The sequence below is a fragment of the Brassica napus genome, chromosome A2 (genome assembly GCF_020379485.1).
Source record: "Brassica napus cultivar Da-Ae chromosome A2, Da-Ae, whole genome shotgun sequence".
Taxonomy (NCBI): Eukaryota; Viridiplantae; Streptophyta; class Magnoliopsida; order Brassicales; family Brassicaceae; genus Brassica; species Brassica napus.
The window spans coordinates 4,306,168-4,328,670 of NC_063435.1; the positions used below are offsets into that span (position 1 = coordinate 4,306,168).

The 22,503-nt window shown below is 35.7% G+C and overlaps 3 protein-coding genes and 1 pseudogene across 3 annotated transcripts; 2 read left to right on the forward strand and 2 right to left on the reverse strand.

Annotated features, from left to right (window-relative positions):
• Window positions 1-134: 134 nt before the first annotated feature.
• Window positions 135-2,911, reverse strand: LOC106387458 (gibberellin 2-beta-dioxygenase 8). The gene is made up of 3 exons (XM_013827324.3): window positions 2,262-2,911; window positions 644-974; window positions 135-542 (listed from the first exon to the last, which is right to left on the reverse strand). Exons 1-3 carry the CDS (start codon window positions 2,735-2,737, stop codon window positions 303-305), a joined length of 1,047 nt encoding a protein of 348 aa, XP_013682778.1. The 5' UTR covers window positions 2,738-2,911; the 3' UTR covers window positions 135-302.
• Window positions 2,912-4,284: 1,373 nt separating this feature from the next.
• LOC106417445 lies at window positions 4,285-5,166 on the forward strand (annotated as a pseudogene).
• Window positions 5,167-12,769: 7,603 nt separating this feature from the next.
• On the reverse strand, window positions 12,770-15,451 carry LOC106417455 (uncharacterized protein At5g39865-like). The gene has a single exon (XM_013858258.3). It carries the CDS (start codon window positions 13,780-13,782, stop codon window positions 13,015-13,017), a length of 768 nt encoding a protein of 255 aa, XP_013713712.2. The 5' UTR covers window positions 13,783-15,451; the 3' UTR covers window positions 12,770-13,014.
• Window positions 15,452-20,651: 5,200 nt separating this feature from the next.
• LOC106417463 (protein LIGHT-DEPENDENT SHORT HYPOCOTYLS 5) lies at window positions 20,652-21,641 on the forward strand. Its single transcript, XM_013858266.3, has one exon. It carries the CDS (start codon window positions 20,891-20,893, stop codon window positions 21,434-21,436), a length of 546 nt encoding a protein of 181 aa, XP_013713720.2. The 5' UTR covers window positions 20,652-20,890; the 3' UTR covers window positions 21,437-21,641.
• Window positions 21,642-22,503: the final 862 nt, after the last annotated feature.

A 22,503-nucleotide genomic window follows, 5' to 3' on the forward strand; every position in this document is an offset into this window, starting at 1 on the left:
AATAAATTTTAGTTTTCTCTATTACATGATATAATGATAATAAGATGAGACAGGACAAGTATCTAAGATTTGTTCAACCATTATTATTATATATATATAATATTATTTTTTAAGTAAATGAGATACAAAGCAAGAGTCTAGAACTTCAATTGATTATTGTCCTTTTCTCATTGGTTTTATTTTTTGGTTTTAAATCTTATCTGAAAAAGTTATAACAAAATGATATAATAATATATAAATCAGACACCAAATTGAGTCTAAGCGCTGGACATGCTCTTAGATGCTAAAATTTTCCGACAAGACTAGAGAAAGAGTGGAGATTCAGGGGTGAATCTAAGAAGGCCGATCTTGGTCCCAAGTGACTGAACATCGGCCTGAACTTGAGCTTCAAACTCTGAGTACGTGAATGGCTTATAGTTTGATGACTTTATCACACAATCTCTTTGTGGGAACACAAAATAACACACCGAGTGTCTCTTTGTCGTCATATCCTTTTTCTTCACTCTATGCTCGACACTCTTGTACTCGTTGTCGCTTATCGCCTGAATATTTATTAAATTTGTAAACCGTGATATATATATATATATATACATTGATCAAATGATTATATAATTGACCAAACTCATAAATACGATTAGTTTACCTGCATCATATCTCCTAGATTGACGATGAGAGTATCAGCTACAGGTTTTACACGGAACCATTCTTCATCTTTCATGATCTCAAGCCCTCCAGTTTCGTCTTCTTTGAGTATTGAGATCACCGAACTATCTGTGTGGACTTCCATTCCCAGAGCTTCTCCAGCTGTCTTGTCGCTAGGCGGATAGCGGTAAACTCGTATAAGCCCTGTTGACTCCAATAAGTAGTCTGACTTCTGGTGACTGGATAATTCTAGGTTCAGTGTTTGTGCTATAGCTTCAAACAAGGATACAGCAATTCTAGTTATGTGCCTTCCATATTCCTCTATCAACACTCTGCACGCTCGTAATAGACTCAAAAGAAGTTAGAAATACTACCAATGAATTTAAAATAATGGTGGATCCACAGTGAATACTGGACAAGAAAATCTCAAGTCTTAAGCTTCTACAATTGTTGAAATAAATTTTTATGTGGATATACGACATGTTTGAAGAATGTATGTGTCAAATTTTTTTGCTTGGTTTTTAATTTGAGAAGATATATACGAACAAAATATCCCCAACTGCATACTACAAAAAAAGTCTATTTAGTAAAATTACAAGGTGCATTAAGTAACGCATTAAAGTGCTGAACATGCGTTACAATAAGTCAGCAAAATTGACATGCTGAACATGCGTTACGTGCATGTGTGAACGCGCAGGTGGCATGTACAGCATGGTATACTTATACTATATTCCGGTTTATATACTTCTAATTTTATTTACATTCAAACAATGTTATTGTGTTTGATCATGTATATTTTTATTAATGTTAAAATGCTGCAACGGCTAACCCATTACTTCTTATAACTTCTTTTGTTTCATAATATAAGTTTTTTAGTTAAAGAAAAGCTTTTTAGTAGTACTGTTTTAAAATATGTCATTTTATATTTTAATACTTTTTTGAATAAATGTAAAATTTGTATATACCAAAAAACTGCTTTATATCGAGTGCCGCATCATGTTTTTAGAGATTGCAACAGAAAAGTATATTTACTCCCTACTACCAAACGAGTAAGAAAGAATGCCACCCAGTTTGCTCCCTCCCATCACAGTTAATACTTTTAATTCTTTAGTATTTTTTTCATTTTTATGTTTGATTTAAAACCTTATAAAAAAAATTAGTGGAAATTTTGACCAAAATAAAAAATTTAGTCGCCAAAAAATTTAATCAAGTTGTTAAATTTCACAAAACATCTCATTAGATCATGCACTCACCAAGATATAAAAAAGATTTCATTGTCTGCATACGAAAAAGTAAACATCTCGTCAATCAATCCCCATGCACGACTCACTATGTCACACTGTTTATCCACAGCACCACTCATACTACAAGTCTACAACTCATATTAGAATATCTTATTCTATAACATTGATATCATCATACATACATCTCGAAATTTATTAATATACATAACTAAATAACCACGTTCATAGAAGTTTTTTATCGTTTGTTAGCTAGCTAGCTAGCTATATTTTAATTATTGAGCACTATCAAGTGTTTGATTGATTGATTAAATTAATAAAAAAGCATTAATAATTTAATCAGTACCTAGGAAAGAACAAAACAAGGTCGTACGTTACCTGAAAAGTTCTAACTCTGAACGTTGAGCATCATCGTCACAGAAAGTAGAAGCTGGAAGCTTCGAGAGAGGAACGTTGAAACCTTCGACCATACTTGCGTTCGAAGCCTGAGCTCCCCTCTTCAGTGCATCTCCTGAACGATTCAAAGCAGGTGTTCCCCAGAAATACGACATCGGAGAGTTAACGGCGGCGAATAATTTCTGTTTGTTCTCAAACGGTAGACTCAGCAACGATTCCGAGATCTCTTGAAGCTGTGACATCAACGGCAACGGTACTCCGTGATTCTTTAGACGGAATATTCCCCAGTCTCTGCATGCCTCTGTTAGTATCTCCTTGTCCAAACACTCAAAATCGATAACCGGGATGTCGATATCCTTGTCGTGGACACAAACCGGTTCGATCTCCGCCGTAGCTGATCGAGCTCCGTCGTTGATTACACGGCGGAAAGCCGGCGGATATGACTCAGTGATACTCATCTCTCCTCTCTCTCTCTCAAGATCTCTATCTCTCTTCTTTATTTATCCTTCAAAAGTTCCAATAAAATTACTTGGAAACAATTAAAGTATTTGTGTATATATTGGGTGCATTTACTTTTGTTAAGTATCGGTTATTTTGTAATATAATATGAACTTTCCTTATGGTATAATATATCTTGCTGAAATGTGGACATTGTTACTTGTCACGGATTGATATTTTTGCGACCAAATAAGGCATAGATTCTATCTAAACAAAAAACCAAGTTGCATGCTAGATTGATACGTGTACCGTATATTCATAGCTGTCGGTCCATCTTTCATAAACTTACATTTTCTTTCTAAATTCGTCAAAACTGTGTTTTGTGTTTTATAGCGAAATCTAGAAGAAGTTATTACACTAATACAACAGTTTTTTTTTTGTTGGTAAAATGCCCCAATACAGCAGTTGTTTTGGGTTGAATTTACTCTTTTTATTTTCTATCGGTTTAGCCAGGAACTCGGTTAAGGAGCTGATCAATGAACCAAATAATAAAACTGGTGCTTTAGCTTATCTTCAAAGAATCTCCAGTCGAGTTGCTGAAGAATACCGTTGAAAAGTCGTTGTAATATGAGATACGATTCTGTTGTGGATGTTACAAATAAATCATCATAAACGAAATAACGAATATATATAGAGAATTGTTCAGGGCTAGTCGATTGTAGTGTGCGATAATATGTGACTTTTTTGGGGTAGTATAATATGTGGTAACTTCTCTCTGACTCTCTATATATAAGATTTTGAGTGTGCCTATATGAGTTGGAGTTTTCTGTCAAAACTTTAATTGGCCTTGGTGGATTCCTAGATTCGGTCTCGGCCAAATGTAAGCGCGGTCACTTTCTTGATGATTCTTGAACTCGTAAACTGTGTGTTTTTTTTTCGCTTATATTCATAAACAGTCGCAAGCTTGTTGTGCATTTTTCAGTTCACTATCTTTTTCGTGAGTGATGGGCACTTAACAAAGAATTGTCATGACAGCCGTTTTCAAGTCTTGTCATTTTCTTCCAACTATTAACAAAGAATTATTATGCGTTTCAAGTACATTATACATCCACTGTACATGTGAAATACTGCAAAAACAAAAAGTCTTGATATTATATGTCTATGATTTTCTTTTATTCAACAATAAAATAGTAGTATAAGATTGGTTAATAGAGAAATGTGTAAAGATCTTTAAGTTTTTTTTTTTGAAAAAAAACAAAGATCTTTAAGTTGCATAGCGTTCCTCGTCTTGTTCTCTTGCTTTATGTTCACGTAAAATCTTCCCCATTGCTCCCTACTTACTTTCTTTTCTACGCTAACTTTCATGTGAACTCCATCACCAACTTTGCTTCTATTAGTATTTCGTGTCCCCTTTGTAAGATTTCTTTTTTAAATGTATTGAGAATATTTTGTATTAATGATAATAGGTGTGGGTTTTGTATATTCTTGAACAAATTTTCTGATTATATGGGTTGTATATGCAAACAAATGATATTTCTTTTTTTTAATTGTCAATACATAAATCGCATCTTTTATGGCATTTTAATGTTGTTTTGATTTTCCCTATACACTTCAATCTACACAGACATATATATAAACAGTCCAACCAATAAAGAAATCACGATCTTAATGACTGTAGGAAGCAGTCTCTCGAACATTCTGAAAATCGTATCTTCGGACAACTCTAGTGTCATCTTAGCTGCTCTCCTCTTCCTTCTCTTACTCGCCCTCTTCGTCTTTCTTCTCCATTTCTACTCCTGCTCTTCCTGTTCACACTCCGCCCAAGAGTTCTCCGCCGCTCAACGCCGTCGTAGAAGAAGAAGAACCGTTACAAGGACAACAATCATTACTCCTATTCCACTAGGAGGTTTCTACGGTGGAGTTTCTGCTGCTGCAAGAAGCGATGACAAAGGTTTGGATGCTTCAGTGATTTCGTCCATTCCTCTGTTCGTTTACAAAGATGATGACGAGAAAGAAGAGAAAGACAGAGGAGTGTGTGATATGTCTTGGTTTGTGGGAAGTGAGAGATTTTGGAAGAAAGTTGAGAATCTGCGGACATGGGTTTCACGTTGAGTGTATAGATATGTGGTTGTCTTCTCATTCTACATGCCCTCTCTGTCGATCCCCTGTTCTCCCCGTCTCAGATCAAGACAACCTCAAGCCGGCCGCTAATGGCGTGGAAGCAGAAGAAGTAGAGGTCAGATTGCAACTGTTTCAAGCTGGCGGAGAAGAGAATGTCTCCGTCGATGATCTCAAGAAAGGAGTTGACGACGTAGTCGGAGAAGGAGAGGTTATAATTGAAGTGTTAGATGAGGAAATCAACGTGGGAGGGATCAGAGATCAACGTCATTGTGAAGATGAAACCTTGATGACCAAGCAACTACCAACTTCAAAGTGTACTCAGACTTAACTCAAGTTCTAACTACGGATGGTGTATATCAAACCCGAGTTAGACATGCTTTTGGGACCACTTCTTGGGAAACGGCTACACCGCCTCTTCATGATCGTACCGTTGTCCTTTGTGTCTCCAAGAGTTCAAAAGCACATTTGGAATGTTGTGATAAGCGTGACTTGATGATGCAAGACAGCGTTCAAGTTTGGAAGAAGCGTTTGCGTTAGGTTAAACACACAAGGTTCAAGACTTTTATATAAATAGAAGGTCTTGTTGTATTGAGAGGTTACAAGAGAGAGAAACAAGATACAGAGATAGTGTGAAGAGAGAAAACTTGTAAAGGTCTAAGCTTTGTGTTTAGTTTTCTCTAGCTTTAGGAGTTGACAGAGTGAATCTTGAGTGCTAGTGAAGGGCATTGAGATGGGTCACTTGTAGCTCCTTTTGTAACACTATCTGAATCTAGTGGATTCCGAGTTAAAGACTCGGCCAGACGTAGCTACCCTAGTTAACGGGAGTGAACTGGATAAAGTCTTGTGTGTGCTCCCTTTCTTTATCTTCTGCTTTGTCTCTTCAACCTTCTCTCTCTCTGGTTCGAACAACAACTCTGTTTCCTCTGTTCTTGTCTTCTGTTCACGTGTTTGTTGAGTCTTCTCCTAAGGAAAGTCGACGCCTTTAGGGTAAAGAAACTCAACAGAGTGGTATCAGAGCTTAGGCTCAGTGTTTACGGGTCTGTAAAGATCTTACAACATCTGGACGATGTCTTCGGCTCGAATAGAAGTTGAGAAGTTTGATGGTCGTGGTGACTATACGATGTGGAAAGAGAAACTCATGGCTCATCTGGATATTCTGGGTCTGAGTGCTGCTCTCAAGGAAACCGAAGCTGTGGAGGTTCAACCTGATGGATCTAAGCAGACAGAAGAAGAAGCGAAAGAAAAAGCTGAAAAGATGGAAGCTTTAGACGAGAAGAGAAGAAAGGCTAGAAGCACCATCGTCTTAAGCGTAACAGATAGAGTTCTCAGGAAGATCAAGAAGGAGCAGACTGCAGCTGCTATGATAAGTGCTCTTGACAAACTGTACATGTCAAAAGCTCTTCCTAATAGAATCTATCTTAAACAGAAGCTCTATGGATTCAAGATGTCTGAGAATCTGTCCATAGAAGGCAACATTGATGAGTTTCTTCAGATTATAACAGATCTGGAGAACACAAATGTTGCAATCTCTGATGAGGACCAAGCTATCTTGCTCCTCATGTCTCTGCCAAAACCCTTTGATCAGTTAAGAGATACTTTAAAGTATGGCACTGGAAGATCCATACTAACGTTAGATGAAGTGATTGCTGCTATCTACTCAAAGGAACTTGAGTTTGGATCTAACAAGAAAAGTATTAAGGGCCAAGCTGAAGGTCTGTTTGCAAAGGGTAAAGGTGACTCAAGAGGAAGGTCTGAAGGTCGAGATAGAAACAACAAGTCCTCAAGGACTAGATCTAAGTCTAGATCCAAGAAAGGATGCTGGAACTGTGGTGAAGATGGGCACTTTAAGGCGTCTTGTCCTAACAAGAGCAAAGGCCAAACTCGACCAAAAGACTATAACCATGGAAGAGGAGAGTCATCTGGTGGTGATGGAAACCTTGCAGAAGCTACAGGCCTCTATGTGTCAGAAGCACTATCTTCAACTGATGTACATCTTGAAGATGAGTGGGTAATGGACACCGGCTGTAGCTATCACATGACTCACAAGAGAGACTGGTTTGAAGATTTAAATGAAGAGGCTGGAGGCTCAGTGAGGATGGGAAATCAAACTGTCTCAAGAGTAAGAGGAGTTGGTACCGTGAGAGTCAAGAATGAAGCAGGTCTGAGTGTTCTCTTGACAAACGTCAGGTACATTCCTGACATGGATAGAAATCTTCTATCTTTGGGAACTCTGGAGAAAGCAGGCTACAAGTTTGAGTCTGAGAATGGTATTCTTAGCGTCAAAGCTGGAGATCAGATATTGCTCACTGGAAGAAGATATGATACTCTGTATCTATTACAGTGGAGACCAGTTACGAACGCAGCTCTCATTGCAAGACAAGATGACACGGTCCTGTGGCACAGAAGGCTGGGACATATGAGCATGAAGAACATGAACATTCTGCTCAAGAAGGGTTTTCTGGACAGGAAGAAGGTCTCTAACATGGAACCGTGTGAAGACTGTATCTATGGGCGAGCTAAAAGAGTGGGTTTCAACTTGGCTCAGCACGATACTAGAGAAAAGCTGGAGTATGTCCACTCTGACCTATGGGGAGCACCATCAGTACCACAGTCTTTAGGCAGAAACCAGTACTTCATCTCCTTTGTAGATGATTATACCCGAAAAGTATGGGTTTACTTTCTGAAAACGAAAGATGAAGCCTTTGAGAAGTTTGTAGAGTGGCTCAGTCTGGTGGAAAATCAAAGTGAGAGGAGGCTAAAGACATTGAGAACAGACAACGGTCTAGAATTCTGCAACAGGCAGTTTAATGAGTTCTGTGAAGCTAAGGGAATTCAACGTCACAGAACATGCGCTTACACTCCACAACAAAATGGAGTTGCAGAGCGCATGAACAGAACACTCATGGAGAAGGTGAGAAGCATACTTAGTGACTCTGGTCTCCCAAAGAGATTTTGGGCAGAGGCAACACAGACAGCAGCTACTCTCATCAACAAAACACCCTCATCAGCTCTGAACTTTGATATACCTGACAAGAAGTGGTTTGGAAGAACTCCTGCTTACAGCTATCTGAGAAGGTTTGGATGTGTGGCATTTGTGCACACGGATGATGGTAAGCTCAATCCGAGAGCTAAGAAAGGTGTTCTGGTTGGATATCCTCCAGGCGTGAAAGGGTACAAGGTCTGGTTACTCGAAGAGAAAAAATGTGTAGTGAGCAGGAACGTTTTGTTTCAGGAGAATGCATCTTACAAAGATGTGATGACAAAACAACCTGACTCGTATGAGGAAGAAGATGCTTCTTCAGGCTCATACCTCGATCTAGACTTAGAAGCTGAAGATAGTATCACCTCAGGTGGAGAAGGTAACAATGATCAGCTATCAAGTTCAAGTGTTAGATCTGTGCCGGGATCTCCATCATCGTCAGTTGGTACAAGTGGCAGCAGTCATGATGCTACACGCCAAACGCCTCTGAGCTATCACCTAGCAAGGGATCGAGACAGGAGAGACGTAAGACCTCCTAGGCGTTTCGATGATGAGGATTATTTTGCTGAGGCTTTATATACCTCTGAAGATGGTGGAGAAGTGGAGCCTGAAGACTACAGGGAAGCTACAAGGAGTGTAAACTGGGAAGAATGGAAAGCTGCCATGGATGATGAAATGAGATCTCAAGCCAAAAATCATACCTGGACAGTGGTAAAGAGGCCTGAGAATCAGAGAGTCATTGGGAGCCGTTGGATTTACAAGTATAAACTTGGTATACCAGGAGTGGAGCAGTCTAGATTCAAAGCAAGATTAGTAGCCAAGGGCTATGCCCAGAGAGAAGGAATCGACTACCACGAGATCTTTGCCCCTGTTGTCAAACATGTATCTATAAGGATCTTGTTGTCGATGGTTGTTCAAGAAGATATGGAACTAGAGCAACTGGATGTCAAAACCGCCTTCCTACATGGTGAGCTAAATGAGAAGATTTACATGGCTCCACCAGAAGGTTTTGAATCATTATTTCAAGAGGATGAAGTGTGTCTACTCAACAAGTCTCTGTACGGTCTTAAACAAGCACCAAGACAATGGAATGAGAAGTTTGATGCTTATATCACAGAGATTGGGTTTGTAAGAAGTGAGTATGACAGTTGTGCTTACATCAAGGAGCTAGCAGACGGGTCAAAGATGTATCTTCTCATCTATGTAGATGATATGCTAGTAGCAGCCAAGGATCTAGAAGCTATTCAACATCTCAAGAAGGAGCTTAGTTTGAAGTTTGAAATGAAAGACTTGGGTGCTGCTAAAAGGATACTGGGTATGGAGATTGTTAGAGACAGAGCCGCTGGTGAACTATGGTTGTCACAAGAAAGTTACCTGAACAAGATCTTAGACACCTATGGAATGCTTGAAGCCAAGCCAGTCTCAACACCTCTGGGAGCCCATCTGAAGCTGAGCTCTGCAACTGAAGAGCAGATAGCGCAAGATGAAGAGTTTATGAAGTCAGTTCCTTATTCAAATGCTGTTGGCAGTATCATGTACGCAATGACAGGAACCCGTCCTGATCTAGCCTATCCAGTAGGGATCATCAGCCGGTACATGAGCAACCCTATCAAAGATCACTGGAATGGAGTAAAGTGGGTCATGAGATATATCAAGGGTACTCTGACCACAAAGATGTTGTTCAAAAGGAGTTCTGAGTTCAAGATCACTGGTTACTGCGATGCTGACTTTGCTGCAGACCCTGATCGAAGAAGATCAATCACTGGTTTGGTGTTCACTCTTGGAGGAAACACTATAAGCTGGAAATCAGGATTGCAGCGAGTTGTTGCCTTGTCTACGACAGAGTCTGAGTATATGTCGTTGACTGAAGCTGTGAAGGAAGCCGTATGGCTTAAAGGGTTACTGAAGGAGTTTGGTTATGATCAGAAAAGTGTGGAGATTTTCTGTGATTCTCAAAGTGCTATCGCACTCTCCAAGAACAATGTGCATCATGAACGAACGAAGCACATCGATGTCAAGTGTCACTACATACGGGAGATCATTGCTAGTGGTGACATTGATGTTGTGAAGATTTCAACTGAGAAGAATCCGGCTGATATCTTCACGAAGACTCTGGCAGTTAGCAAGTTTCAAACCGCTTTGAACTTGCTACATGTCAGGCCTGAGTAGTAAAACTCAGGGGATCCGAGTCTTGGAATCCTGCAACTAGATTCAAAGGTATTGTTTCTCTCTCTCTCAATGTGTGTGTGGAAGTTTGGTTCTGTCATCACGATTTCAGGTGGAGATTTGTGAAGATGAAACCTTGATGACCAAGCAACTACCAACTTCAAAGTGTACTCAGACTTAACTCAAGTTCTAACTACGGATGGTGTATATCAAACCCGAGTTAGACATGCTTTTGGGACCACTTCTTGGGAAACGGCTACACCGCCTCTTCATGATCGTACCGTTGTCCTTTGTGTCTCCAAGAGTTCAAAAGCACATTTGGAATGTTGTGATAAGCGTGACTTGATGATGCAAGACAGCGTTCAAGTTTGGAAGAAGCGTTTGCGTTAGGTTAAACACACAAGGTTCAAGACTTTTATATAAATAGAAGGTCTTGTTGTATTGAGAGGTTACAAGAGAGAGAAACAAGATACAGAGATAGTGTGAAGAGAGAAAACTTGTAAAGGTCTAAGCTTTGTGTTTAGTTTTCTCTAGCTTTAGGAGTTGACAGAGTGAATCTTGAGTGCTAGTGAAGGGCATTGAGATGGGTCACTTGTAGCTCCTTTTGTAACACTATCTGAATCTTGTGGATTCCGAGTTAAAGACTCGGCCAGACGTAGCTACCCTAGTTAACGGGAGTGAACTGGATAAAGTCTTGTGTGTGCTCCCTTTCTTTATCTTCTGCTTTGTCTCTTCAACCTTCTCTCTCTCTGGTTCGAACAACAACTCTGTTTCCTCTGTTCTTGTCTTCTGTTCACGTGTTTGTTGAGTCTTCTCCTAAGGAAAGTCGACGCCTTTAGGGTAAAGAAACTCAACAGTCATCAACATCTAGTTCGTTGAAGAGGATGTAGAAGTAGATCGGAATGTAGCAAGGTGTTGGAAGATTCGTATTCATTAGATATACTACTATTTTTTTTTTATAAATCTTGTCACAGTTTTGGAAATGGAATATGAATAATATTTTAGAGTTCAATCAAAGTAAAATTTGCACATCAAATGAGATGAGAGGTTGTTTCTGAAACTCTACTTTTTGATTGCTTACTCTGTATCATTCTTTGTATTTCTCAGACATGACCCTGAAACTTCTCACATTACTTCAATCCAATCATCCCCTAAAGCTAAACTATTCACTCTCAGTAAAAGATAATGTGCATATAGACAAAGTGTGGTCACGCAATGGAAAACCAAGAAGAGGCAATAAATGGATAGAATTAGTGATTACGTTGCTAAGCGTATTAACCTGAACCAACTGTCTTAACCTGTAAGTCTTACACATTTTAACTTCCTATGCGTATATAATGAAAATGAATGATTGGGCCCTGTGACTAACACTATGCTTCAAGAAGGTGTCACTGAAACTATTAACCCATTTTGGTGTTATTTGAAAGTATGTGTCTAGGTAGTTGCATTGAAGGGAAATGTTCAAGAAGTAGAGCTGAAGATAAGGAGTTTATGGGTGTTGATAGAGATGCTTTGATGCAAGTGCTTAAACTAGATATATCAAGATAGCTATGGGAGGGTGTGTCTGACCAAATATATCAACAACATACCGAATGAGAATGTTTGGTCTAAAAAGATTTTTGGCTGTATTCTTGAAACTCTGTGCACCATCAGAGATGTCCATTAATAGCAGAAGAATTTGTTTTCTTATGAGACTGAGAGAACAAAGACCTGATCAAACTCTTTTTAGACCAAAGTTTTGGTATCGGCCCGTAATTTAGGCTAAAAGCTCTTCTTAAGGCCTATTTAAATCTTGATCGGCTTTTCTTAATCTTCTTGGTCTGGCACACATTCTGCATTTTTTTTTTCTTTCTTGAATATTATCTCTTTCAGAATCATTCAGTCATTAGGTCTAGTTGTAAATAAGAAACTGCTATTTTGTAAAATAATAGTGCAATTTTGTATTTTAGCTAATTATATGTTTTCTTTTCTATTTTTGCAGAAATGAGTGTTTTGTTAACAATTATTTATCGTTCCTACATTTGCAAGATTTTTTTTCTCTCTTCTTTGTTGTTGCTATTTGTGCTATTAGCATCTACTATTGTTGACCAACAATACACAAATCTAAGCTATTTAGACATTTACTATTCTTCCTTACCGCATTTTTTAGGATCTACTATATAGTTTACATTTTTTAAAGAAACAACACTTACATTACTCTTTGACAGCAAATAATCATATTCAAAGAAAAACAAAAGTTAGCTGCTAATCACGTTCACATGAGCTTGATTGGTTTCTCCGCTACCACCCGCAAACGCAGCTTTTGCGGTTGGTAGCGGTTGACAGCGTTTCGAAACAATCATATAAACCGCTACAAATCGCTTCAAACCGCTCCGAACCTCTTAAATTCAAAAGCTGGTTCCAGCTAGCGTTTGCGGTTGCGGGCGGTTGCGGGAAGATAATTTTTTTTTCTTTTTTTAAAAACCATATAAATACAAAAATAAAAATATTCAATAAATTTTTTAAAATGGAATTATAAAAATACTAAAATATATCTATTATATTTTAATTAATATTATAAAATTTTAAAATAAAAATATTTTCTATAATTTTAAAATTTTAAAACTATAACTTTGAAAATATAATTTACATATTTATTATAATATTATGATTTTTGATATTTTTATAATTATATAAAATGTAAATATTGTTAATTTATTATTTAACCGCTGTTGTATTTGGTAGCTAACCAGTCATAAGTATCCCGCAAACGCACCAATTTCTAACCCCAGAACCAGTCGTACAAATCTCTTAAAACAGCTAAAACCCGCAACCACCCGCATCTGCAAACGCCCGCAGCCGCAACCGCAACCGCAACCGCTGCGTTTGAACCAGTCAGGCCCTTATAACACGAATCTAACTATCTAAAGACAAGCCGAAAGCTACCACTTCCCATTTCGAACTTTACAAATATGGAAACTTCCAAAACAGATAAAACAAATATTTTTAAATATTCCAATTTCCCTATAGAATTATAACAAAAAAAAAAATCTAGGAACTAGGCCTGTGACGCGAATACGAACAAGACGAACACCTGACGAGACCATTCTCGTTGCACGTCGAGCATGTTCTAAACCCTAACTTCTCCGTATACACCTTATGACTACCGTGACAGTCGTTGCACGGTACGAACCTATAACCGCCGCACATCTCACAAACCCCTCGCTCAACCCTCGGCAACTCTCGTACGAGCTTCTTCAGCTCCCCGGTCTCGTGAAGCTGTATCACCTCCTCCGCTCCACCTACGTAACGTCCGCCGATAAACACGCGCGGCAGCTTCGGAATATCTTTCCTCCCGCCGAGGAAGATCCGCTCCAGCTCCGCCGCGTAAGACGCGTCCATTGAGAGATCTCTCTCGTCGATTCGCACCGGGAAGGTGCGGAGGATCGTCGTGACTGCTCGGCAGTCCTCGAACGTGGGACGAACGACGCGGAGGCTGGTGAAGTAGACGACGATGCTGCTCTCCGCGCCGGGGATGGAGATCCGTATAACATCTGGTTCGTGATTCCGCCGTAGAGTGACAGGCTCGGAGTCTGCGCGGAGGAGGTGGTTAGAGGGAGGAGTTGGCCAGGAGCGGAGGATCAAGTTGGCAGTGCAGACTCGGTGAAGAACTCTGGAAAGAGAGGGAGAAGAAGGGAGAGAAGAGGAGTCGTCTGTGCAGAGGTGGTGGTCCTGGTGGACGTCTTTGAAGGAGAAAGAGGCGGTGGGAGAGTATGTTTTGTGCGTCTTAACCGACGATTTGCGCCACGGCCGCCACATTGACGGTGTAGAACGGCGGAGAAAATAACTTAAGGCTTGTGTGAATTTGGATTTGGAGAGAGAGAGAGAGGAGACTGCTGGTTAAAAATGGTTGTAAGATTGGTATATAGTTATTTTTTCTAGCATTTTGCTTGTGTGAGTTAAAACAACACTGGTTATGACAAAACAGGTGAATTTAGTGTTATTAATTATAGTTTGTATTCTGTCTAATGCGTTTCTTCATTCATGTTGATGTGGAAAAAAACAAATGAAGTAAGAGTAAAGAGGAATAATAACGTGATGAGCGACCAGCCAACAAAATGATTACTGTAACATACTAACAAAAAGTACAGCCAAAGTTATATACTACTCCTTATTCGTATTTTATTAGACATTTAAATCGAATCTTAAATAGACAGTGCAGTGCTAACTGCTCGGGAAAACCGTCTTTGACAGCTTGTGATGACCATATTTTCTTGGTCGACGATGACCAGACAATTTGATAATACCAATGCCATCCAGATTGGTTTTAACAATTTAACAAGTGAAATGATACTATTTTCATTCTCTTTTCTTACTCTTTATTCACAAGTTATTCTACGAAAGATTTATTGATTGATGCAGAAGCCCTACGATAATTTAATTTTCAAAGGTCAATTTTGTTGTTTAATCAGGTTTTGATGTCAATATTATGACGCACACAACAACAAAAGTTGATAATCAGGTTTTGATGTCAATATTAACAATTTAGTGATTATGGATAGCGGAAGACGGGTACAACTAAAAGGGCACGTGGAGTAGTGGATTCTGACAAGCTTCACGTGTCACCACTTTGACGAAAGCTAAAGATGACAATGTCTCCTTCCCGCATCTTTTTCACATTATTATGTGCGTGTATGCGTTTAGTACAATGTACACCGTATGGTAGCGTCGGGCCTATGGATTCTCCTATATGACGGCCTCTGAAACAACCCAATTCGTATAGTTTAGCATAAACTTGTGAAATCCATGTCTTATTTTCCCTCTCTATTCCAGATTCGCATTTTTGGGCTTGCCTTTAATTTTGAAAAAACATTTTCACTCTTTGTTACTATTCCATATGTTGTTCACTTGTTCCTATCGTGTTTCAAATTTTTTTTTTTTTTAAAGTTCACTACACAAACTAGACAAAGTCTAGTAATTCGTATACTAGACAATGTAATAATGATGATCGAAATGATATTTTCTCTATTTCGAAAAAAGGCTTGGTATTAACCAAACCTACACAAACTCCTTCACTCTATGTCTATATCCGTTTAACACAAGTGACCGGAGAGGGGAAGAAATCGAGACATACGGAATGTACGTTGCTGGAACATCTAACGATCTCCGAGTTGTACCTTCTGTTCCAGCGATTGATTTCTTTCACAAACCGTACGATATTTCTTTGTTGTTACAGGGCTGATTTAACCGTACGATATTAATTAATGCATCTGTTCTTGAATACAAATCTAGCAAAATGAACAAATTTCTAATTAAGCGTAATTTTCTGTTTGATGTGTACTAATTCAGACTCACATATATATACTCACATATATATACTAGGTAATAATCCGTGCAAGAATGTAATTATTAGTTTTGTTATTTTTAATAAGAAAACATTAAATATGTTTAATCTGGATATCAGTTTAGTTTTAATTAAATTAGTTTTTTGATTTTTAATCTCTTAAAATATAACTATAATTCTAAATCAATATTTATTTTGGTTTGTTTGGTTCAAATTGTTATGTTTTTGGTTTTCCGGTGATAACCAAAAATTATTATTATTTGTTTAGTTTCAGATTTCATGAATTTTAGATAGTCCTAATGTCAAACAAATGATTTCATATTATAGTTTTTAAACATATAGTAGTTAAAAAAAAAGAAAAATAAAGTTATTAAGAAAAATTATTTTATTAGAATTTGGTCGATAGTGAGAGAAGCATTAAAAAATATTTCAACTTCTAAAAAAATTAGATACTTCAGTTGTGGTGAATATTTAGTTATATAGGTGCTCACGTCAATGTCTACATGTATGTGTATGTAAAGTATATAAAATCGGTTGGTAAATATATAAAGATACTGTTAATCAATATTAAATGATACTCCCTCCGTTTTTTTGTATGATGTCTTGAATATAGTTTTGTTCAATTTGTATGCTGTCTTAAAACTTTCTATGCAAAACTATTTAAACAATTGATTAAAATATTAAAAGTTAATGTGTAGTTTTTGTCCTGTTTGTTCAGCATAACAATGATTAATTATTTTTAGTTACTTTTTTTAACCAAGTGGTTTTATTAAAAGTAAAATTTTAATTTATGTGTTTATGCTAAAATATGTTGCAAAAAGAAACAGATGAAGGATAAAATTCTAAAAATAAAATCAATTAAAAATAAAATAAGACTAGACATTAGTGAATATGTGTGTGTATTTAAGTCTTTTGTAATATTAAGGAATGGGTAATCTTTCTCCATTAATCGACCTGATTTGATTGTCGTTGATATATCATAGACGCTTGATTTGCATATAACTTAAATTCCCTGCGTGTGTTTTTTTTTCTTAGAACAAAGTTTCAAAGAATGTGCCATTTGTTAATTGTTACTAGTATTTGAATCTTTTGTTAATTTTAATACTATTTTGTGTCATCATCTGAAGTTTAAAACATAATGGACTCAAAATGAGTCGAGATGGCGTAAATGCTATTCGAGATCTCTCATTTCCAGTGTTATCATTCAGAAAAAAATACACCCAACAAACAATTTATAAAGACAAGAAAAGATAAGTTATGTTACCTTTGTGTAATCATGCTATGCCATCTTTGATGAATTAGATTGAGTGGTCTTTAAAATGATTTGCTAATGTATACAAATAAATTGAGTTATGTTTATGTTATTTTATAGCACAAAATGAGATCAATCATTTTGTTTGTTTGACAGCAGATGAGATCTTATGATTATGTTATGCCATAATGAATTTATGATTATGTTGTAGGTTTATATGAGATTTAGAAGAAAACAAAAACATGCTATACGTATACGATGGATGATCTACTCAAAAGTGAAAAGGCGTGACCGCATAGGTATGGAACTAAGCACTAAACACAAAATGTTAAGTAAATGGCGAGTGAGTGATGAAATCAAATTGCGTGGATTAGACAATTAGAACTTTACTGGCCAATATTTTTCTTCATTCTCTTGACCCACTACCAACTCCTCACCATTTCTTTTCTCTTTCTCATTTTCGTATTTTATCAGATCCAATGCCATTGCATGTTTATATTAGTATTTTACAAAAGAAGTCTTACTGCGATTCCATGATTTATAACAATGTCAAGTTGAAATACTGAGAATTTAGCAAGCAGTCTTCATGGCAGTTGACTAGTTGTTGGTCTATCTACCATGGGTTTATTTGATAATATATGACGTCAATAACGTACTAATTAAGCAGGATGCACAGTTAGTAACAACCTTTGAGGCTATCATGCTTACAGCTACTAATCAGCGAACAATTAATTTCAATGAGAGAACATGGTAAAGAAATTAACTATCTGTTGAAACTTGAAAGGGAAAAAGTTGCGTTTCCTATAAGACCATCTCCAATATATTTCTCTATTTTTTTCTCTATAATAGAGGAACTCTATAATAGAGGTGAATTTCTCTCCAATGTATTCCTCTATTTTTTCCTCTAAAAAGGAATATTCTTGGAAGATTCTTTTTTTATTTTACATTTTACACCTCTAACTTGTAAATGTTGAAAATTAACCCATTCATTATATTTTTTGAATTTTTTTCATAAAATTGCAATATTATTTAAATTAAACATTTTATTAAAAAAGACATTAGACAAAAAATAAAACAAAGTACCATTATCTAACAATCATTATTACAAAATGTTTCTCATAAATGATCAATTAATGCATTTCGAAGTGAGAAATAAGTTTCTTTATCTTTGATTTTTCTGAATCGACTTAAAAACTCTTGGAATCGGTTATCTTTGGACTTCCAGAGGTGGAGCTTCTCTTCCAATTCCAATCGGTGCATCGAGATCACGCTCGTCCTCAATAATAATATTATGTAAAATTATACATGTAGTACTTTTTTTTCCAAAAACGTACATCTTTCACAATCGCAAAACGTGATTGTAAAACTCCGAATGCATGTTCTACATCTTTTCTACATGCTTCTTGTTGTGCTGCAAAATATATTTTTTTTGGAGTATTAAGTTGTTTTAATATGTTGTATTGATTAATATTTAAATAAAAAGTCTTTGACTTTTAAATAAAATAACTAGATTTTGACCCGCGTTTTCCAAGCGCGGGGTTGTTGGATTATATTATAATACAAAGTTTTATTATATCGAAAAACATAATTTTTAACAGCTATATAATCTACAAATTAGTTTATTTGAGATTTTATTTGTACACTTTTACGTAAGTTTTTTTTCGACATGAGAATTATATCCGGATCAAAAAAATAAACCAAACCGACTCAAAATTATAGGTTAGTTCAGGTCCAGAAAAGATAACCTATTGTGTTTTTTTTATCCGCAGGTCTTTGTTTGAGTTCGGGTCCTACCCTAGACCCGATCATAAATATGTGTTTATTAGGTATATTTGGATATTACGAATATGTTTCCGGTATTATGGATATTTTTTTAAGTTTTTGGTTTATGATTAGAGTTTTGATTTCAGGTAAATTTTTCAAATTAAAAAAAAAAAGGTATTTGGATAAAATTTTGGGTATTTTTCAGTTCATCGTGTTAGATTTTGAATGAGATTTTAAAATTTTAGGTATTTGAATTTTTTTGGTATTTGTTTGGAGTTTTAAATACTTTTCGTGTTTCAGATATTTTCAGATTTTTTATATATTTTGAATTCTTTTAGGATCTTAAATACCTGAACAGATGTGGACTCATTACGTCCATATCAGGTCCAATAACCTTTTGATATAGATTTTTAACGTTATTGTACAAAAACATGGTTGAAGAAATATTTTTCTGAGTAAAAGTATCATAAGAAATAATATTAAGATCTGCTAAAAATATTTAAAATATTGTATGATTAGAATGATTAATATATTATCAGAAAATAATAAATAGTTATACATAACTCCAACAACATTTTATATTAGATTTTTTAAAACTCTTTTCCTTTTAATAGTATTAATTCGTTTTAAGTGAAAGTATATAAAAGTATAATATCTAAACGAATAATTTTCAAAATCTTGAATAATCAATACTGATATCGTGAAGTCGGGTTAGCTTTAATAGAACCAATAAATTTCTTCATTTTTGTGAAGGTAACATGAATATTCAGAAAAATCATTTTTAAATATGAAAATATTATCAAACTATAGACGGTTGAAAGTTTAGTATATGATATGAGATTTTAGTGGGAAAATTTATATATGATATGATTACTTTATTATAAACGAAAGAGAAAGTTAGAATGTACACATATATGTTTTGTAATTTATCTTGTTTTAAATCATATATTATATGATAAAAGTGATAATATAAAACATTAGTTTCAATGCTTTTACGATTAAAAATCAAAATGATAAATATAATAATAGTAATGATTAGGATTTAGGAGCGATTTAAATAAATAAAAGAATTGACTAAATTATTGTTAGAGAAATATATGGCAACATAGTTAGTATAAATTTAAGGTAAGACAAAAAAATAATGAGTTATATGAAATGGTCCAAACAACTTTTATAGGTAGATTTTTTTAGACTCCTTCCCTTTTAATAGTATTGATAACTTTTTTATTTTATTTTAATTATAATTGACTTTTAAATAAATAATAATATTTTTATTTTATTTATAACTATAGTTATAAAAATTAATAATTAGTATGTAAACAAAAAGGTGTGATTTTATATTGTAAGAATTGTATTTCTTCATACACAAGTATTTTAGTTACAATCATAAAAAGTTTGAGGACTACTTTGTAAATAAAAAAGTTTGTCTCTATTATAGAGGAATGCTATTTTTTCCCCTAAATATAGAGGAAAAAATAGCAATCTCTATTTTAGGGGAAGAAATAAGGATGGGTTGGAGCTGATTTTACTCTATTATAGCATTTAGAGGCAAATATAGGGAAGGGTTGGAGATGCTTTAATGGAACAAATATTGGACCGACTATCTATTGATATGATTTGATGTATCAACAAGATATATAAATGATTAAATCAAAAATGAATCACGGGAGGCATCAATCGACTACAAAGCATTAGATTGGAATGGTAGTCTCAACGTCGCTAGCTTAACCTCCCTAAAAATAGCAACCTTTAGATGTGCACATCAGAGATGTCAATTTCGAAAATCATTTGGTACATAACTTTGTTGAATGTAAGTGATGAAAATATATGATATAATTTTTTGATTCCACATTAGATTGAAGTTGCTTCTGATTATAAACAGGTTTTTTGGTTGAATATAATTTACATTCATTCAAAAAAATGATATATGGATAATTACTCTACTATTTTTTTAAGAAAGTATCAGAAATGTGAAAGTATCTATGTGAAATATAACCAAGATTTAGGGCCATATATATGTAAAATTTTAATTACTCTTTTTTTACATTTTAGATGAACACGCAACATTATTTTGACCAAATGTGAACGGGTATCCAATAAAAATAGTTATATTATTATCTTGTAAATTTTTATTACTATACTTATAAGCTTAAATCCTTAAGGTTTGCCGACATTTGTATTCATTTGTTTTCTTAATCCAATATAATATAGGTGTGAATCTTAAATCAACAAGAAGATCTATAAAAAAAGCATACCAAGAAATCAAAATGAATTTATCAAACCAAAAAAAAAAAATGAAAGCTAAAACATGATGGGCAATAGAAATTAGATGCATCTCAATTTCCATATTTATTTTTCCTCACAGAAAGAAATATGATGATGGGACGTAAATAAAGGTGAGCAACTACAATATGAATAATCAAGTCCAACTTGTTTGCTTGTGACTTGTGACTGAGCAAAAATAAAAGTCATCCTCTCTTTCTCACAATCACACACACACATACACTTGACTCGCAAACAAAATCAAGAACCCAATACCTAAACTACATCCTGATATAATTACATAGATGGAGGGAGAAACCGCTGCGAAGGCAGCAGGGAGTTCCTCCTCATCACCAAGCCGCTATGAGTCACAGAAAAGACGAGACTGGAACACTGTCCTTCAGTATTTAAAGAACCACAAGCCACCTCTGAGCCTGTCTCGTTGCAGTGGCGCACACGTCATCGAGTTCCTTAAGTACCTCGACCAGTTTGGTAAGACCAAAGTCCACGTCCTTGCTTGTCCCTTCTTTGGAGAGCCGAACCCACCGGCTCAGTGCACTTGCCCTCTCCGGCAAGCTTGGGGAAGCCTCGACGCTCTCATCGGCCGTCTAAGGGCTGCGTTTGAGGAAATAGGCGGTGGTCTTCCTGAGTCAAACCCTTTCGCCGCCAAAGCTGTTAGGATCTATCTTAAGGAAGTCCGTGAAACTCAGGCTAAGGCTCGAGGGATTCCCTACGATAAGAAAAAACGAAAACGGCCTCTTACAGCCAAGGCAACTCCCAACGTCGATGATGGAGAAAGCAGTGGAGGAAGTGGTGGTGCTGCTTTGGTCGTTTCTTCAACTATGGTATAGTCACGCCACCGACGGAATCCAAATACCTGATGCTAAATCTTAATAAAGTATTTATAAATGGTTTAGTAATTATTATGTTCTTTACATTCTAAATAATCAAATGTTTTGTGTATTAAGTATTGAGATGTATTATGTATACTGCAATTGTATACATGGAAAAGAGGATGACCCATTATTAATTAAAAATTTATTATGTTTAGTTATATACAGTGATCGCTTATTTTTTTTCCACCGTGACTGATTGATCAGTACGAAAGTGTATATAGTTGTGATGTTTGTACGTGCGAACTCTTGAAGCTCACGTCAGTTGTGATTTTTCTCACAAGTCACGAATCTTCAGGTGCTTTCTTTTAAATCTTTAATGATGATGGTGAGCTTTGATGATGATGGTGATGATCATGTTCCCGCTATCACACGTTATGTAATTTTCTCTAGAAACATGATAAGAGAAGAGGGATAATAGTACAAACTCAAGATCCATTTTTCTTAGAAATAGCAAAACTAAAATATTAAATAATAGTGGGTGGTCTTAAATAAATAAGTTAAAATTTGGAAAGGACTAGTGGCCAACCTAGCATTAATTCTCTTGGTAACCAATATACAAATCTTTATCTTAATATAGAGAAACTCTACATTCTCATTCTTTTGAATTTTTTTTTCCAAACCTAACACATTTTTAAGTTTTATTTCAAACGTTACACACTTGCATATATCTCAAACTCAAAGCACTTTCTTAGCACAAGGAAAAAAAAAACAGTTAGCTAATTTGGATATAATAATTAGAGATGATTACATGGTCTTCAAGATGGGATAGTACTTTGGAACGTGCAAATTAGTAAGATGGCAGATTGAAATCCTACATGTTCATATTTTGCCATTAATTTATTTGCCAAAAGAGCGTAGTATATTTTGAAAATGATTATAGTTACTAGGTGTTTAAAATCAGGATGGAAAATATGAAAAAAATATAACAACTATTTAATAGATTAAAAAACTATTGTTATGTTCGGACCAAAAAGTAAAAATAAATAAAATAAGTGATGTGCTGAAATCTGAATATGAAAGGA

Coding starts and splice junctions, on each gene's coding strand:
- LOC106387458 (XM_013827324.3), bottom strand. CDS start 2,737: ATGAGTATCACTGAGTCATATCCGCCGGCTTTCCGCCGTGTAATCAAC. Junction 975..2,261: donor TCAGAGTTAGAACTTTTCAG/GTAACGTACGAC, acceptor ACGAGCGTGCAG/AGTGTTGATAGAGGAATATG. Junction 543..643: donor ATCTAGGAGATATGATGCAG/GTAAACTAATCG, acceptor ATAAATATTCAG/GCGATAAGCGACAACGAGTA.
- LOC106417455 (XM_013858258.3), bottom strand. CDS start 13,782: ATGTGGCGGCCGTGGCGCAAATCGTCGGTTAAGACGCACAAAACATAC.
- LOC106417463 (XM_013858266.3), top strand. CDS start 20,891: ATGGAGGGAGAAACCGCTGCGAAGGCAGCAGGGAGTTCCTCCTCATCA.